Source organism: Ursus arctos, unplaced genomic scaffold, assembly GCF_023065955.2.
Source record: "Ursus arctos isolate Adak ecotype North America unplaced genomic scaffold, UrsArc2.0 scaffold_15, whole genome shotgun sequence".
Lineage (NCBI taxonomy): Eukaryota > Metazoa > Chordata > Mammalia > Carnivora > Ursidae > Ursus > Ursus arctos.
In genome coordinates, this window is record NW_026622819.1 from 11757807 (window position 1) to 11777203 (window position 19397).

Here is a 19397-nt window from a genome sequence, read left to right on the forward strand (position 1 = left end):
TCCTAGGATCTGAATCCATTTTGGAGGCACAGGCCAAGCTCCGCGGCCTTCCGGGAGGCAGGGGGACCTTCTCAGGCCCCATCACTGCCTCCTTCTCTGAGCTTCGAGGCTCGTGTATTCGCACGGCCGATCTGCGTGCCGTCTCGGGGTCGCGTCTACCTGTTGCTTCTGTGTTGGGCTCGCCTACCAGATGAGCTGTAAAACGGCTGCTTGAGGGCAGAGGCCAGATTTTAAGCTCTTCTGTGCCGCCCACAGTGCTACACGCTCTGCTCACTCCCCAGATGGTGCCCAAGCGAACGATTGCGTTTGGCCAGCATGGAAAGTATAAACAAAGCCTCGGGCTCTGCTGTGAACTGAAAAATAGCCCAAATGCGAGTTTAAAGGTACCGTGGGCCCCAAAATACTTGTTGATTAATATATGGAATGATTTACTTTTGACAATGGAGGGTAAGAAGAACCAAAAATGGCATATCTACTCTTTAGCCCGGCCTAACCTACTGTGCCTCAGTTTCCCGACTGGAGGCTGTACAGTGACCTCTGAGACCGCTTGCGTCTCCCGAGACCCTCCGCCTGTCTCTGCCTCTGGACATGCCCTAGCACTGGCCCTCTTAGGGCACGTGCTTATATACAGGTTTCCCATTTCCCAGAGGGCTGGGGTAGAACCCCGTGGCCCTCGGATGCACAGACAGGCCGTGGGTGCATTCGAAGGCCGTACCCCCAGCTCCGGTCCGCTCCTGTCGGGGATGATGTCGTGGATGTTCTTGTAGTAGCCCAGGCACAGGGTGGTGCAGCGCACGAGGGCGCCCATGTACAAGGACAGGATGGGGATGAGCAGAGGCTCTCTGCACTCCAGGTGGCTGTGCAGTAAGATGGCGACAAACACGACCTGGAAGGTGGGAAGACAAAGACGAGTCAGGGCGGAGAAGATGGAACCAGTCTCTGCTGAGCAGGGAGCCTGACGCGGGGCTCGATCCCAGGACCCCGAGATCATGACCCGAACCGAAGGCAGACGCTTCACCGACTGAGCCACCCAGGTGCCCCTCTAAGATTTTTTTAAGGCAACTACGTATCTGGTTACCACTCTCGCTACAAAACATTCAGATACTTTGGTCCCCTGGACCCCCAAAACACGTGGTAGAGGTTTGCCCTCTTGAGCCTGGATCCTGACACATGTAATCCGCACCGGAGGACCTGAGTCCACAAGGAGAAAGTAGTGGTGATCACTGACATATACAGAAAAATAGACATTAACATTTGTCAGATGGAGTTCACTAAAAATGCTGCAAAAAGCATCGGTGTTAATTATTAGAAAACAAAGTAAATTAAAATTAAAAATACCAACTTACAAAAGTGGAAGAGGTCAAAAAAATAGAGTCAGGAGGGATTAAAACAATAATAAAGTATTGATCTCTACTGACTGTACAATCTCTAAAACAAATTTAGCAATGTATTTAACTTTCCTGTCCACGAAAATCAGAGAAGCAGCCCAGCCTCTGTCCAGAGCCGTCTGGGATTCACACATTCAGAAGACACGGAGCATATGCAGCACGAAAATTAACTAGTGGAGGGGTGGACACTATTCTTGAGCTCCACTGACTTTTTTTAAAGATTTTATTTTCAAGCAATCTGCACACCTAACGTGGGGCTTGAACTTACAACCCGGGGATCAAGAGTCGCGTGCTCTCCTGTCTGAGCCGGCCAGGCGCCCGTGAGCTACCGTGACTTTAATGGCCAAATATCCACAGAACAGGCATGCGAAATACACCACCACTGAGTGATCCTGACCCGAGGAGTCTTATCCGATCACTGCAGTACCAAGAAATCAGTGATGACAGGAAGTTAAAAAGGAAGCTGGAGACCGAGTGTGATTAACTGGATAAGCACATTCAGTCGCTGGAGGGAGCACAGAAACACAGCGTAATACAGAGAAACCTCGGAGCGCAGTACGGGTATCAGACGCTGGAGGTGGCTTGTTTGCAGCACGGGGTGCGTCTTGTGCCAGCCGTCATTCTCAAACCCTGCACACGAGGCCGATTCAGACCGGGAGCCTCGGGGGGTGCTGACGACAGAGGCACGGCTTGGCCGTGTGGTCACAACCAGGCTGCCGCGGCCCCGACGATGCGAGCGGGCACAAGCAGGCATGGTGCTCACACTCCCGCTCCCGCTCCTGAGGGTGCTGCGGAGCCCACGGATGGAAGTCAGGATGCCCGTAACTGGCTCTGTGCCTGTTCCTTCCAAGTGGAACAAGTATAGAGTGTCCACTGAAAATGCGGACACCAGCTGGGGAAGCCTTGCTAAGGACGCGCTGTGCTACGATCAGGACTGGGAGTTCTGTGACGGGGCCCAGACGCGCGGGGATGTGTCTAATGCATCAGGTGCTCTAAGGAGCCACCATGCCAACTCCCGCTCGCACATTTGCAGCAAGCTGACCGCCTGGCAGACAGAAACCCACAGTGTAAACGAAGGTGATCGTTGGGCAGAGGCTGAAAACTCGCACGAGAAAGGAGTACACGAGGACCGAGCCCTCCGCGACCAAGTCCGGAGAGGCTCCCGGGGCCGTCAGGAGGGCCACGCGAGACGGAGGCCTGCTGAGCAGGACCACAGAGGAGGAAGTGGACAAGAAGGAAAAGGGGGACAGGAGCAAAAGAGAAGTAAGTGTGGTGATGACAAGAAAACGGCCTGGGCCGCAGGGCGGGCCATGCAGGACACGGGAGGGGGCTGCCCCGGGCCGGCGGCTCTCACACGGCCTCCCTCACATTGAACAGCTTGATGCCGTGCGGCCCAGCACCCACCACAGAGCCACATCATCACTGCAGATTGTACTGTTCATCAATTTAAAATAACACAGGGCCTTCTGCCTTTCAATCCAGAACTATGATTTTGAATCTGATATTGCCACCAAAAACATCGGGTCATTTCTGAGCGGGAACCTACTCTCCTTGGTGAGGGTTTTCCCAGGGAGAGTCTGTTCTGCGCTGGCCCAAGAATCCAGTGATAAACAAGATCGTCCCAGACCCTGTCCTCCGGGAGCTGACAGTCCGGTGGGGGAGCCGGGACGTGCATCAGACGATGACGCTGGCGAGCATCCGCCGACAGGTGAAGGAAGCGTGGCTTTGCTGGGGCGGGGCAGCTGCTGTGACGGAGGGCATCCCCTTGGGTGCCGTCTGAGCTGAGACCTGCAGCCTCGGCAGGACGTAGCCAGGTGTGGCAGGAGGCCAAGGCAGGTAGGGGGACCTGAGGCAGAGCATTTCCTCCTGGGCAGAGGGGCCGAAGCAAAGGGCCCCGTGGAAGGGGCCTCTGCCATACCAGGGCCCTGAATGGAGTGCCCGTGGCTGGGGTGCTGAGAGCGAGGGGATGGGAGAAGAGTGCCAGGCTGGAGAGGAAGAAGGGCCCAAGGGTCTTCAGCACTTTGTCGGCCATGGTCGGGATTTTGATTGTTTCTCTTAAGAACCCCGGGAAGCATTTTTTAAAGCAGCTTCTAAGCAGTGTGGCCAGAATTTCCAAGAGCAGAGATCACTGTGGCTGCCAGTGGGGAAGGAAGGTAGGAAGGAAGGAAGGAAGGAAGGAAGGAAGGAAGGAAGGAAGGGAGGATGGAAGGAAGGAAGGAAGGAAGGAAGGAAGGAAGGAAGGAAGGAAGGAGGGAGGGAGGAAGGAAGGGAGGGAGGGAGGAAGGAAGGGAGGGAGGGAGGGAGGGAGGAAGGGAGGGAGGATGGAAGGGAGAAAGGGAGGAAGGATGGAAGGGAGGGAGGATGGAAGGGAGGGAGGGTGGAAGGGAGGGAGGGTGGAAGGGAGGGAGGGTGGAAGGGAGGAAGGGAGGAAGGAAGGAAGGAAGGAAGGAAGGAAGGAAGGAAGGTGGTCCAGGTGGGACAGATGATCCTTTGGCCCCGGGGCGGGGGGCAGCCGAGATGGGGAGAAGAGGGCAGATGAAAGACACATCCAAGAGTAAAACGGAAAGGCCTGGTGATGAGGAGGCTACTCTTAGGATGGTCCCCAGGCTTCTGGCCCCATGACAGTGCCACTGATCTGCTCAAAAACGAAATGCTTGATAGAGAAGGTGCGAATGCTCACTCAGGGAGGCGCTGAAGGATCCGAGTACAGCCACCACCAGGCATTTAGACTGTTGTCTGGAGCTCGGAGGAGAGGGCCTGGCAATGGATATTTGGGAATCACTGGTTCGGTTGCAGATGGTGTCGACCTAGGGCATGAATTAGATTCTTCTCCAACAGAACACAGAGAGGAGAGAGAAGGGTCTCGAGGAATGTCCACATTTTTACCTCTGGAGAGGAGGTGAGCCTTCAGAACGCGGAGACAGATCAGGACTGAGGTGCTGAGCACTGGAGGGAGGGAGCGGGCTGTGCAGGAGGGAGCAGTGAAGAGAGTGAAGAGAGGGCCAATACGTTGCCTGAATGTCCAGTGGACTGAATGACACCAAGGTCATTAGCAAGAACTGTTTGGGTGAACCCACGATGGGGGGTGGGGGGGAAGCTGACTTGGACGCAGTGAAAGAATAGAAGCAAAAAAGAAACGGAGACAGTGAGCGAAAACCACCGTTCCGAAAGCCTGGCTGTGAAGTAGTAGAATTGTAGCTGGAGAGGCACAGGGGAGCAGAAAAAGCTGCTTCCTGTTGTGTTAAAAGGGCAGACACCCGAGCATGATCAGTGTCCAAAGGACCGAGGAGGGAGAGATGGATCACGGAGAGCCGGCCGAAGCTCTTGAGAAAGCGCAGGATCCAAGGCACAGGCCGAAGAAGTGGTTCCGGACCACAGAGAAGGGCCGCCTCGTCTCCCAGAAATGCGCAAAACGGAGATGACGCAGGGTTGGGAGGCAGGCTCGTAGGGCTGGCGGCCAGAAGTTGAAGGATTCACAGGAGTGGGAAGGGAGCTGGGCCACTGGGAAGAGTGGGGAGGGGAGGGACCCCCCATGTAGCTCCTGGAGTCCGATGCCCTGTGACTTCCTGCAGGAGCACCAGCTACCTGGGCACAGGTGGTGAAAGGTGCATTGTAGGGGGCTCAGGAGTGGGCTCTCGCCAGCAGGCTGAGATGAAAAGACAGGGAGCAAAGGGACTGACACCAGTGTTGTAACACTGCTGACCTGGGAGGGTGGCCTCCAGTCCCGGGGCCCTCGGCTGAGTTCAGAAGGCCAGGGCTAGGCCGGGAGGTCCCAGGAAGGTCCAACAACCTCAGGAGAATGCCCATGTTGATACTGAGCAAATATTGACCAGGTGATTGTGAAATAAAACAGGAACAGCAATATTTTTCATAAATTCTTTGGCAATATAGTAGAACGTACCACTGTTTTTTTAAAAAAGATTTTATTTATTTAAAAATACAGAGAGCAAAAGAGAGAGAGAGTGAAAGAGCACAAGCAGGGGGAGCAGCAGAGGGGGAAGGAGAGGCAGACTCCTCACTGAGCAGGGAGCTTGATATGGGACTCGATCCCAGAACACTGGGATCAGGACCCGAGCAGAAGGCAGATGCTTAACCGACTAAGCCGCCCAGGCGCCCTTAGAACGTAGCAGTATTGACAGTAATGGAGACGCGGAAGAGCACTACTGCGTGGGTGAGCCAAACCAAGAGAGCTTCCTTGTACGATGGTGAGAGATCAAGGAGCTTAGTAAAAAAAATTATTTTAAAAGATTTGATATATTTATTTATTTGAGAGAGAGAGAGAGCACATATGAGAGCGGGAGGAGGGACAGAGGGGAGAGACAGGACAAGCAGACTCCACACTGAGCAGAGCCCAAGGTGGGCTTGATCCCATGACCGTGAGATGCCACTGAAGTTGCCACTGAAATGCCAAAATGCAAGGCATTCTAAACTATTTTCAACTTACCGCTGGTGATTACTTGCTATCTATCTATGCCAAAGTGGTATTTTCAAAGGACTTTGCCTAAGACTTATTTACTCATAAATTTGGTAATTAACAAATGCTTTCAAGAAACAGAAGAATAAAGCTGGGGGGGGGCAGGAGTAATAACAGACTTAGGAACAAAAATTGCATTTTTTCCTCCAAACTTTCAAACTACAAGGTTTAAAATAACTACTTCACCAGGAATAGCCCGAGGCCAGATGGCATCTGAATCCAGCTCCCATCTCTCCTACCAACCAGATACGATTATTCTGCACTTGTGAGCCCTCCCAGCAGGCGCTGGCCCCGGCCAGGTTTAAAACCGAGAAGGAAAATGGCCGTAGGCGTACTGCAACGCATTTTTCAGGGATATGGTTTTCTCTTCTACTCTTAGATGCTCACTATATTTATCTGAGGCAAAGGTAAGTGGTTTTTTGTTTGTTTGTTTGCCCTTAAGAAAACACACACCTACAAATACTCAATTGCTGATGCCAATGTTGCAAACGAGAGGTGTGTCCTTAATTTCAAATTAATTTGTACCAGTGATTAGAGTGAATAAGGCAGTTTAGTTCATCTCCCAGAGGATGAATAAAAGGAAGATCAGGACAAAAATCTCTAATAACTCACAAAGAAAAATAACAAATATACATCAAGGGATGACGTGAGCTAGTGTTCAGATATGCGCGCGCGCACACACACACACACACACACACACACACACAGCGTTAACAGGAATTAATTTAAATTACTTTTAGTAGTGATCCATGGAGTAAATGCAATTAATTTGGAAATGTAATTGTTGGTCTTTAGGGAGGTATTAACAGTAGATTATTTCAAAAAGGTGGCTAATAGACTAGTCTGTATGATGGGAAACCAGGCAGAAATGCATGGAAATGCTCACAGAACGGGACTGAGAATTGGAAAAGGAGCTTAAAAGTCAGTCCATCCCCCCTCCTCTGTGAAGAAACGGTTCCCTCACACCCCTGATTGTAGGAACTACAGCTAATTTATAGATGACAGGAATTAAATCTAATTTTCTGCTGAAATTTTTCATGCAGTATCCTGGTGGCAGGAGAAAGGAAGGAATGTGGAAATCCAGGGCTGAGGCCAGACCTGGACTCCACAGAAAGGGCAATGTAGGCCTTCTTCTCAGAGCGTGTCGGACTCCCTGGCTCTTGTTAAATGGGGGCTAATGACCGTGTGAATGGCAGTCCTGTGTGGCGTCTACACGAGAAACAACATGGAAGAAGGATTCCTAAGAGCTCCCTCTAGAGCTGAGGGACAGACCACGTATTGTGCGGCCACACAGAGGGCCAAGTGTGCGCCCAGCCAAGCGCACCGCGGCCCTCTGAGCACCAAACATAAGTGCGCTGGGACCCAACCGTCACTGCACAGGCGAGCTCTGTCAGCCTAAAGGCCCAAACCTCTGATACTGAATTTAAATTCCTACACCTTCCTTCTCGCAGGATTACACGTACTTGTATTGCAAGAGCTCTCATTGTCTCACTCGTTCAACACACCTTCACCGATGACGTCCGCGTCTGGTTTGAGTAACGCCGGAAGGCCCCACAGAGGGAAAGCATGTCAATGAGGCGGGAGTGGGCTCCGAGGAGCTCCCGCGGACACAAAGACCATACTCACCTGAGCTATGACATCGGAGATGGAGGCACATCCCACGAGGAAGCTGTATTTGTGTTTTAGGAGAATGCCAGCATGGGTCCATGCCTGCCGGAAAGAAAAGAATTTGGCATGAGAGACGCCGTAGGGATCGGATGACTTCTGGTCGTTATGATTTATGGGGCATTCTGGAAATAGACTTTCTACCACCACCCCCCCCCCCAACCTTCAGAGCATAGGACAAACCCTCCGTTGGTCAGATGACTGTAACTTGGCCTGGTGGCTAGGTCCTCATTCGATTTCTAAGCGGAATCAGTAATCGCACAGTATTTATTTCGTACCAGGGGTCACGCAGACCAGGGTGCTGGCTAGTTTTCCTGGCAGGAAAGCTAGGTGGATACCAGGAACGGACGAGACACCATCTCTCTCTCTGCGGCAGCCGGAATGACAAGGCAGAAACATGCTCCTTCTACGAAGCGTGTTGTAACGAGGGCTCAGTGTGGTTCTGAGTTATGAGAGGCATTACAGGGTCTCATCAGATGATGAGGGCTCTACTCCTTCCTTCTGTTCAAGTTGGGGCAGGGTCTGATCTGACACTTTGCCTCTGACGGAAAGGAAGAGGAAGGTCCTCGAAGGGGAGCAGACGATGAAAAGCCCGGGCGGTCGGTGAGTTGGGAGGTCAGAAGTTCAAGACGGGATCAGTGTGAGGATTATCCTTCTCACCCGGAAGGGCCAGTGTGGACCGACACCGCAATAACGCTTCGTGTGAGCTGCGCGCCACCAGACAGAGAGGATTTATTCCCGAGCTCTGTGTCGGGACTTCATATACAGCAGCTGTTATGCCTGCTTCCTCCCTCAGCTCACAGGTCTCAAGGTGTCAGATGGGGAAAGAAATGCAAACTGTCGATAACATTTGCAAACAGCGGCTTGTGGGCTCCCCTTGTTGACCAAAGCCATCCGGATGATAAGCTTTGTGGTTTTCAAATATTCTCTCTCTAACCGATGTATTAGGGCCGGTGAAGGTGTGTAAGGGTGTGAGCCTGGGGAGATGACCTGGCCCTTTATAAATGTTCATTATTGTGTTTTTTATGAATAGTCTCTTACTGCTGGGTCTTTGGGGGCAGTTGATACGTGAAAAAGGAAAGTAAAGGTGTTAACCACCAATGTTTTGGTGTTATGCTGAGTTTTAGAAATTCTCTCACGGCAAATAAATACAGCTGAAGAGAAATGGAACATAGGGCACAGGAGAGTCTGGGATTCACTTTTAGTCCCAGGTCCCTGAATTCACCGTATAATCGTAATTCTTCCGTGTGTTCACAGAGCCCCCATATAGATGGGGGGCAGGCAACAGGGTTGTATCCGGACTCCGTCTAGGAAGCCCAACTTCTTTGAAGATGTGATAAAGGTCACTGCACTCAGTTTTCCGATTCCAAGCACTATGGTGCCCCCTTAGGCCAGCATGGGGCACCGTGGGGAATCCAGTTCTAGGAAATCCAGCCCCATTTGCCTTCTTTCTTTTTTTTGGAGTATGTGTCAACTCCCAGAGTAAATAGAGAGTAATTTCTGATGGTAAGTAAGAAAAAGAAAAGCCAGGTACCAGTGCTCCAGTGGCCAAATTCTCCCACTTAAACCAACGTCACACCAACTGAGAATCAGAGCCTTTGTGTGAAAACTGCGAGTTTAAGGTCACCGTGCAGACTGCTGGAAAGCACTCAGAGAGTCCATGAGGCCACGTGCATAAGCTAACTACAGGCAGTTTAACACTCCTGGTAACATCGGAGAAGGTGGACCACACGTAGCTGACTTTGGCTCATTTCCCCAAGGATGCAGGGCTATGGTCTCACCTCTGTGTGGACGCCCACTTACCTCACGCATCGACAGCACATAAAGCTTAAGGGGAGGGGTGGTGAAAAACTGTACAGATGAGCATATTTTTAAGTCTGCCCACCCCCCAAAGTAATTTCAAATGGAGCCCAAAGAAGGGGTTTATTTTCTGGCACTGGACATTCCTGGAAATATATATATATATATATATATATATATATATATATATATATATATATATTTTTTTTTTTTTTTTTAATTTTTTTTTTATTTTTTATTTTTTTGCTAAGTCTCTTTTATAACTCTCAAAAACACAGAGGTATAGAAAAAAAGCCTTCTCTGAGAACTCTTCAGTATCATGACAAAGAATTTAATCTATGGCAGTGAGCCGCCCTTAGTAATGTAGTAAAGCTGGTTATTAAAGTAATGAAATCCTATCCATATTTTCAAGAGATTCTTATTCTAAACAGCTTTGGGTGCTTAAGCCACACAGATGGTAAGTTTATCAGGAAGCTGTCCCTGATCCCTTGATCCTGAATATATCAGCAAAGAACTTTATATTGAAATACAATTTTCAAATAGGCTCTCTTGCCTCTTGCCAGAACTTGTGACAAATACAGACGATTCTCATCAAATAAATGGACCAGATGGGCTGGTTACGAGTCCGTGGTCAGCTGGAACCTTCCTGCACTGCCGGTGGGGATATAAAATGGTACAGTGGCCATGGAGCTCGGTACGAGGGTCCCTCACAAACTAAACATAGAATCACTATAGAATCCAACAATTTTACTTCTGGCTATCTATCCACGAGGATTAAAACAGGAAGCTCAAGGAGGTATTTTATACCCGTGTTCATAACCCATTATCAAAATAGCCAAAAGGTGGGAGTCACCCAGGTGTCCGTTGACGGACGAATGGAAGAACCAAATGTGGTCTACGCAGACAACGGACCGTGCAGCCTTAAAAAGGACATTCTGACATTTGCTACAAGATGGAAAAACCTTGAAGGCATTATGCGAAGTTAAATGAGCCAGCCACAAAAAGACAAATGCCGTCTCATTCCGCTCACAGGAGATCCCTCGATTGGTCAAATTCACGGACACAGACAGTGGAGCCATGGTGCTGGAGGTGGAGGGGACGGGAGCATGGGAAGTCAGTGTCTCACAGGGACAGAGTCAGTTTCACGGATAAGAGTTCTGAAGCTTCACAGCAACGTGAAGATAAGTATCTTATCTTATGCTATTGAACCATATGTGTAAAAATGCCTAAAGTGGCAAATTTTATGTTATGTACACCATAATTTTTTTTAAGTGCCCACAATTACTCACCATTGCATCCATAAAAGGGAAGGCAGCAAGATACAGGAAGGCCCTTCTCGTTTTGCTCCCCACAGACTCATCCACATGGTGTAGTTTATTGATAATATAGTAGCCTAAGTCACTGTAAGCTGCGAAGGGCCAAAAAACATACACGCAATATTTAGAAATTTAAGCTTTTTATCTTGAAGGTGCAAAAACAATGTTAAACATATTTGGGTTTTTTTTTTGTGTGTGTGTGTGTATAGAAAAATTAGAAAATGTAGATGGGAAAATAGAAAAAAAAAAATCATCTCCAATCTCACCCCTCTACCCAGAGGGGGTCACGGTTAATGCTCTGGGTTCTAACTGCCCAGTTCTTTTATGGGTGTGTGTGGTGGGCACATGTGTGGGGTATGCATGTGTGTTTTAACGTGAAAATAGGGTCATACCGTATATATATTCTTTTGTAAACCATAACTGTTTTTCCATGATCGGCTTCCACACTTTAATGGTTGCAATGAATTTCTTTTTGTAGGTTTACTCAGCATCAATTTACTCGATCTCCTATTATTATGCATTTAGGACGTGTCCATTAGTTTGATATCATGAAAGGGTACTTGATGGATTGTTTGGAAGCTGAATGTTTATATGGAGTGTTACTTATTTACTAAGAGAAAATTCCCAGATGTTAATATGCCTTTTCTTCCTTCCTCTTTCCTTCTTTCCTTCCTTCCTTTTTTTTTTTTCTTAGAGAGGGAGAGGGGAAGGGGCAGAGGTAGAGGGAGAGAGAACTCTCAGGCAGACTCCCCGCTGAGCATGGAGCCTGATGCAGGGCTCAATCTCATGACCCTGAGATCACGTCCTGAGCCCAAACCAAGAGTCAGATGCTTAACTCACTGTGCCACCCAGGCGCCCCTGTTAATATGCCTTTTCAATAAAAAATGTAAAGCTAGCTTTTCACGGCTTGCTATTCTTTTTGTTTCAGCTTTGGGAGGAGCATGTGGGCATTGAACTGAGTGCATTTGTAGCTGCCAAATACATATAAAGAAAGAGAAAGGTCTTTCTAGTGTATTTGCTGGGCATTCTGACAGGTACTGTGAGCAAAGATGAAATACACTATTAAGATATTTTTACCTCATTGATAGATGTTTAGACTATATCGTAAAATAATAATCTTTGTGTTTTCATAGTGTTTTATGTGGTGCTTTAATGGCACTGTTCCTGCTGTTTTCATTTTTCTATAAATATGAATATTAATGCAGTGGACAACTCCAGAAGCTGCTTTGAAATCAGAAAGGAGATAGAATGAAGTGAGAGTCTCACTTTATGTGAATAATAAGATCCGTCCTTCCACTTCAAAGTTTGGGGGATGACTTAGAACCATATGAACTGATAAGAAGAAGAAACTGATAGTAGAAATAAGCCTCCACTCTTTTTTCCGGATTAGTCTTGCATCGTGGGAATTTTGAATTGAGTCAGGTCTTCGGGATGATATCACACGGGTATTCAGATGCACAAATGGGAATCCCAGATGGGGAAGTAAAGTGATTTCAAGGGGCGGGGGGCTGGAATGGGTAAGACATCCTGAGAACGCAGTGGGATTTGGAAGGCAAATGCATGGGGAGAGGTCGAGGCCCTTCAAGCAGGGGCAGCGGGGAAAACCAAAATGTGAGCTGCCAGGTGAGCAAACATGTCAGGTGTGGAGTGTGGTGGGGCCAGCAGAGCCACTGAGGCAGCAAGAAGAGAAATCCAGGAGGGAGGGTATGCCAGGGCAGAAAGAGCAAAGACTGGGAAAGGTGGGACGAGGAGGGAAGGAGGCAGCTGTGATGTCCGCATTTGGATCTGAAGGCACACAGATTAGATTCGATGAGCAGATTAGAGAAGGCATGACCTGACCCTGGAAGGCTCAGGGAGGGGCCGGAGGGAGCCCTGCAGCCTGCCTTCCCCACCAGGTGAGAGGTGCACTCAGACCTGGGCTGTGTCCTTAAGCACGTGAACGGTTTACCTGGGCTTCTGAAACCAGGAGGTTTCGCCTCAGACTTTATTGTTGCTGCTGATTATGGGCACATTCGTTTCATTCAGTCGGGGACCAGCCATTGTGCTGGGACCTGCCAGGAGGCCACCCGGCCTGGGCCCAAAGACTGTCCCACCCTGGTGGACAAAGGCCGCTGCAGGTAAAGGCAGCCGAGCTGGCTGAGCAGAGCAGCGCAATGCCAGGGGCGAGAGCCAGGTGGCCAGGAATAGCTCGTAGACTGAAACTCCAGGGTAAGGTTTAGAGCCCAGAGACAAGGCCATGGAGTGCACTTGACAGGTCTCTGAAACTGGGGAAGGCCGAGAGCTAGAGGTGTGACCGGATCAGACACGTCCCTGCAGAATTCACATGTTGAGTCCTGCCCGGGGGACTGCAGAATGTGACCTTATTCGGCGACAGGGTCATCGCAGATATAATTAGGTAAGATGGGGTCACACTGGAGCACTGTGGGCTCCCAATCCAATATAACTGGGGTCCTTCTAAAAAGAGGAAATCTGGACACAGAGGTGGACACACACAAGGAGAATGCCTCGTGGATGTGAGGGCAGAGATGGGGGTGATGCGTCCACACACCCAGGAAGGCTCCAGGTTGCCAGCAAACCACAGAAGCTTGGAGAGAGTCCTGGGGCAGGGCAGTGTGTGTGGGGGGACCACCCCTACTGACAGCTCAATCGTCTAGCCTCCAGAACTGGGAGACAATACATTTATGCTGTTTCAGCCTCCCAGTCTGTGGTGCATTGTTAGGACAACCCTAGCAGAGCCACACAGGAGGCTTCTGAGAATGGGAGAGAGAATTCTTTTCCCAGGAGACTCTGGGACCTGTGAGTCTGAGCAGTTGAGAGCAGGGCATGCAGTTTGCTTGTGCGGCCCCGGGGGGCATAGAGATCAATATAAATCAGCTTCTCTCTTAAAAAAAAAAAAAGGGGGGGGCGCCTGGGTGGCACAGCGGTTAAGCATCTGCCTTCGGCTCAGGGCGTGATCCCGGCGATCTGGGATCGAGCCCCACAACAGGCTCTTCTGCTGTGAGCCTGCTTCTTCCTCTCCCACTCCCCCTGCTTGTGTTCCCTCTCTCGCTGGCTGTCTCTATCTCTGTCAAATAAATAAAATCTTAAAAAAAAAAAATCAGCTTCTCTACCTTCTGCAGAAAGACCTCGGTGTGCCTACTTATTAGACTATTTTAATGACAACATCAAGAACAGTGCCTCTACTGGGACGCCTGGAGGCTCAGTCGGTTAGGTGTCTGCCTTCGGCGCAGGTCATGATCCCAGGCTTGTGGGATCGAGTCCCGCATCAGGCTTCTCCCTCTGCCTGCTTCTCCCTCTGCTTGTGCTCTCTCTCTCTGACAAATGAATAAATAAAATCTTTAAATAAAAAATAGTGCCTCTATGCAGGATAATGAAGATGGGCTGAAGGAGGGCTGGGTGGTGAGCTCAGTGGGCCAGGCTTTGTGACTCTGCCCCTCCCACCCCCCTTGCTTTTTGGAGCCTGCAGCTGGTCCTCGGCTCTCCCGCCCTCCAGGTTCCAGGAGACTCTGGGACTGATGGGGCCAGCAGTTGTTTTTCACCCAACCCACCCCCCTCCCTCCTGTGCCCTTGAGCTGTTTCTGGCTGGAGCTGTTGGCTGGGGGTAATTTGTTGAAAGTGCTTTGCATAGAGTCCATAATTACCAGGCCGGCTGCCCTAACATTTACGGACTGTCAATGTCTATAAACTGCCCTACCTCGATTGTTCTGAGACGGCTTAAATTCCTTCTGAAGAGCAGAACATTAAAAAGAAAAATTACACAAGGCTTCTGAACAAGACATAAACAGATTTCATGATGTGGCCGCAGCAGGGAGGACACCGCTTGACCATTTTATAGGTAGACAGCTTTTGACCCCACCCAAACAAGAAGAAACCAGAAGGGCCATTCAGATCCCTAGCTGTTCTATCCTGGGCCCATCAAGGTGACCGACTCTTTCCAGAATCAGTGGTTCTCAGGCTTGTTCATCCAGTAGTTACCAGCGCTTGCTGCAAAATGCCACGAAATAGTAATATTAATCAAGACAAGTCTATACACCTATTTCCCCCTGGGAATTGAGGAGAAAGCCCTCCTCCCATTCTAGTAACAAGATAATATGTGCATTACCAAGAGGCAATTTGAGAACCCTTATTCTCATTCAAATTCCCAAGTTCCCATGCTTAAAAGTCTCACAAGTACCACAGATTATGCCAGGAGCTTCTCTGTTTACTAGGCTTTTCACAGAGGCAGGTAACCCGACCCCCGTGTTTCTAATGAATCATTTCAAAGTGTGTGTATGGCTGATATTTAAATCACTTCCACACAAATGGTCAAACGACTTATATGCGTGAGGCACCGAGCCAGCTAACCCAGCTGCGAAGAGGCTGGTTACCGGCACAGGGGCTGGGACACGGACATAGGACACCCCTCTAGAGTCTGCATTGCGCAACATTTATCTGGAAGATACGGGTGTGGGAAGTACAAACTCTGCCCAGGCCTTGGAGATATATCATAAACCCGTGCATAAAGCAAGTATGGTGAATGTGAGATTTTAACACAAGAACATAAATTTGATCTCACTGGTGTCAAGTCTCGTGGAGTGGGGTTTGTAATAATTTACTGCATGATATCTTGCTTCTCTCTAGAGAATGTGCCTTATTCACATCTGGACTCCAGAGAACTAGCCCACCGTTTGCCACATAGTAGGTGTTCAATATATACTGATTGAACAAATGGATGAATCCATCATTCCCCAAAGAAGTGATTGGGGTAGACTGATTGCATAATGTCCCCGATTCTTCTCTCCTCCTGATATCCCTACTTTGCAATATGATTTCGTAGTTCCTCTCGTGAAAAGTTGGAGTCTATTTCCCTACCCCCTTGAACCTGGGCTGGCCTGGGATTTGTCTTGGCCAGTTGTGCACAGTAGCAGTGATGGCGGCCACTTCCAATTCTTGGCCTCAAAAGGCCTTCCCTAAGGGTATTGCCACAGCTGTCCACACAAGCTCAGGCTGGTGGAAGAGAACCCAGCTGTCCCAGCAGAGACCATCCGGACCAGCCCACTGTTGGCTGACGGCCCCCAGTGAGCCCACCAAATGCCGCCTCGTCTCACTCAGCTGAGCACAGAGGCATGAGCACACCAAGTCCGAAAGAACCGCCTAGCCGGCCATGGTCCGGGGAGCAAGATCAAATGCTGTGTTTTGAGTCACTGAGTATGGGGGGGGGGGTTGGTTACAGAGAGATACATTTTGAGACTATACTGAAACTGTCCATGTCCAGCACCCTTGTTGGTTTCAATGATAGCAAGTTGTACCCTTTCACCCTTTTCAGGATGGGTTTATAATCCGTGAATAATGGAAAAGCTGGCCGAGAAGGGAAGACTGACAAATGGACCCACTCTAGAAGTTACTGGAGGAGCATCGGAACTTGCTCCCCTGAGCTGTGCTGACTGCCCAGGCTGCTTTGGGACACGGAAGAGTCCTTACCGGTCACTGCTGAGAATCAACTGTGTAAACAAAGACCACAGCAGTGGTTTCTGCATCCGTGTGAATTAGGTGGTCAGGCAATACTAACTTCATGCAGGTGCAATTAACTTGGACTCAAATTAACCAAATAGACGGTCAGCAAGTTTTCCTCTTTTATAGATTAATTAAGAGGGGGAAGTAGGAGAACACCTACATCCTGACCACGGGCCTAAATTAAGGTTTGGTCGTGGCAAACCCCATGCCCTGCAATTTAAAAAGTGGTGTCTCACAGATGAGCCTATAACAACAGTAGGGGCCACAATTTAGCTAAAATGAGACACTTACTGGCAGCTGCCCAACAAAGACCAGGAACCAAAAGCTAGAAATACTCCCAAGGCTCCTGCAATTTGGATATCGATAGCCAGGCTCTGGTGCACACGGAACAGACACGAACTTTTGGGTCGGTGGATCTTCTAGACTTCAGAGTCTGTCAGTCCAACAGAATTCCAAGCGTCTACTCAAAACAACTGCTAAATCCATCTGGGATGTAGAACCGTTCTGATTCACATGTAAGATTTTGTAATTCTATTTTAAAATGGGAAATTGTAGATTTAACTTGAAAAACGATGCTGATTTTTATTTCAATGACCACATGTTCCTTATACCAGTTTCAATAACACAGGACACTCAGCTTTTCTCTTCCGTGATTACTGACGCCTAGTAATTAGCTATTAGTCCCAAAGTCTTATTCAACTATGACTAAAACAGGGAATGATAGGCTTATTTAAGAAATCCAAATAAAGACTGGTAGCAAAAGGGAACGGATTTACCCATTGCGACACAAATTTATCTAGACCTACTCATTTCACGTCTGGAATTTTCTCCAAGGCATCTACCATCTTTGAAAGTGGCCCTGATCAAATCTAGCTGCAGGGCGTTTCTTCAAAGCACATCCACGAGTTAGTATTCAGGGCATGAGTTGAAGGAAGAAGAGCATCTCCTCTCAACCCCAGGCCCTGAAGCTTTGGGCCCAAATTAAATGATCATTATCAACACTTTGGCTGAAAATCTGGCCCGTGTGTAGCATCCTCTCCCGGTTTCACACTGTTCTCAGCACAAAAGTCTGTGCTACATTCAAGAGGAAAACCGAAAGGGTCTCACCCCATTTACTATTAGATTGACAGTTATGCAAGTAACCATTAGCTGATGGTTTGGGTTAATTTTCTAGCTCCTTTATTCACCACTGACATTCATGGTGCTCATACAACCAGTGCCGTTTTGAAGGTACACAATGGATTTATGAAGTGTTATTCACGGGTTTTATGCAACTGGGCTCCATAGATGGGCCACTCAATTTTTATGCCTGGTAAGCTGAGCTGTTTTAAAGCCAAGGAGCTCTGAAGTCAGGCTCTTAGAGTTTTATCACCACTCAGAAAGCAGCAGAAGCAGCACTGAGGCTACAAAGGAAGTCCTTTTCCAAGGTCTTGGTGAAACTCTCTGCGGGTCACTGTATGTATGATACAGCTTTTTTATTTTTTCATGGAAATAATATTATGCCGTAGTATTGAGACTTGTCTTTGAATAAAATAGACTAGTGAGCCCCCAAATAAGTTAGCTGTAATACATTAAATAATCTGTCATTTGTTTTCACTGCTGATAAGCATCAATCCTAAATAACAACCACTCTGTTTTTATTTTTAAGACTGAGTCTGTGTTGTAACGCGTGTCTCTGGGAAGCATGGGCCGTGTTGTTGACCTTACTGAAATCACTTCCTCTCTGATACAGGGCTTGGGAGTCAAAGGGTTAAAACCAGAGCTTCCCAGAGAAAACACATTTTCCTTTTTCGTGCTAGGAGCACAAACCCCATTCCTTTCATCCCCTGAAATTTTCATGACAAATGCTTTAATAATTACCGAAGAAATCACTTGCTACGATAAATGCATTCGAATGGATGGAAAGGAGCAAGAAACAACCCGAGCTAGCACCTTAGGCGAGGGTCCGAGGGTCCGCAGCCTTACCTATCAGGGTGTGGAAGACGGCGGCAATGGCACCGGCCACCACCATGCACAGGACAGCTTTGGTCCTGTCTCGCTTGCTGTTCACAAACACCAGGCCCACATTTTTAAAGTCACTCATGGGGCCCGTGAAGAACTTCATGAGGGAGTACGCCAGCCCGTAGCTGGCCAGCATTTCCACTGCATCCTCCTTGACAGCAGCGATGCCCCGGTTCAAGGCCTGGGAGGGGGAAAGACAACCCACAAACAGCATTAGACACGTCGTCGCATCGCGGGGACTCACACTTCCAAAATAAAAACTCAGCAGATAGGTTTCTATAGAAACGCTAAGCAGCTTATAGAGTAAAGCTCATTATAATTTGATAAAGGTTATTAGTTTTCATTTTCATCCATATTAGCTTCAGTTCGAAATATCTTCTCGTAGGGGAGATACCTGCCCGTTGGGGTTAAAGTAATAGAGGAAACACCCAACGAGCATTTTATGTTAATACTTGGAAGTTTTGGTTAAAAGCTTAACATGTTAAATTTTATTTGTAGGCTGAATTTATATAACAGCAACAGGCATTCTGGGAATGAGTCAGACACTTTGTATGGAGTGGGTGATAGTTTCCTTTTTTCTTTAAGGAAGGGGCATGTGTGCACGTGTGTGTGTGCACGTGTGTGAGTGCGTGTGTGCGTGCACCCACAGCCTGAAATAGCATGTATGTGTTCTGTAGGTACCCTTCATAGCATTGAGTGAATTCTATGCTATGAAAAAAGTATTGAAGGAATATATTATGTAATTGATGGATGCTATTTACCCAATTTTTACCATATTTTAACTTGAAATGTATTTCTGAGCTCTGCGCAAACAAGTATGAAAAAAAACCCTTTAAACCAAATACACTGTTCTTGGATGATGCTTACTCAAGAAGTTGTGGTCACAGAGTGTTCTGATTTATTTATTTTTTTCAGGGAGGGAGGGGTAGAGGCAGAGGGAGAGGGCAAGAGAGAGCATCTTAAGCGGGCTCCGTGGTGCTCCATTTCACAACCCTGAGATCATGACCTGAGCCGAAATCAAGAGTCAGATGTTTACCCACTGAGCCACCCAGGTGCCCCACAATATTCTGATCATTTTCACCATCCTCCATGAGGGACCCTCTGAGATACCTAGGGGGCCTTGTCAGAATGGCATTTCCAAACTTACTTTTCCACCTGCTAGACAAATTACACCACAGAAGGCAGGAATAGATGTCTAGGAGGAGAGAATTAAAAAAAAAAAATGTTGCCAGGACATCACCTGTTCAGAACAGGAAACTG

The 19397-nt window shown here is 48.4% G+C and overlaps 1 protein-coding gene and 1 long non-coding RNA gene across 2 annotated transcripts in view; one reads left to right on the forward strand and one right to left on the reverse strand.

Annotated features, from left to right (window-relative positions):
- ANKH (ANKH inorganic pyrophosphate transport regulator) overlaps positions 1-19397 on the reverse strand; it is a 129914-nt gene that overhangs the window by 36115 nt on the left and 74402 nt on the right. The window contains exons 2-5 of the mRNA XM_026506712.4: positions 18102-18318; positions 10617-10735; positions 7489-7572; positions 716-886 (exon numbers count right to left, since the gene is read on the reverse strand). Of these exons, the coding sequence (XP_026362497.1) occupies positions 716-886; positions 7489-7572; positions 10617-10735; positions 18102-18318 (591 nt within the window). The remainder of the gene's footprint in view (positions 1-715; positions 887-7488; positions 7573-10616; positions 10736-18101; positions 18319-19397) is intronic.
- LOC130543689 (uncharacterized) lies at positions 12846-17780 on the forward strand. Its single transcript, XR_008959187.1, has 2 exons — positions 12846-13038; positions 15949-17780. It is a non-coding gene; the product is annotated as an uncharacterized LOC130543689 (long non-coding RNA).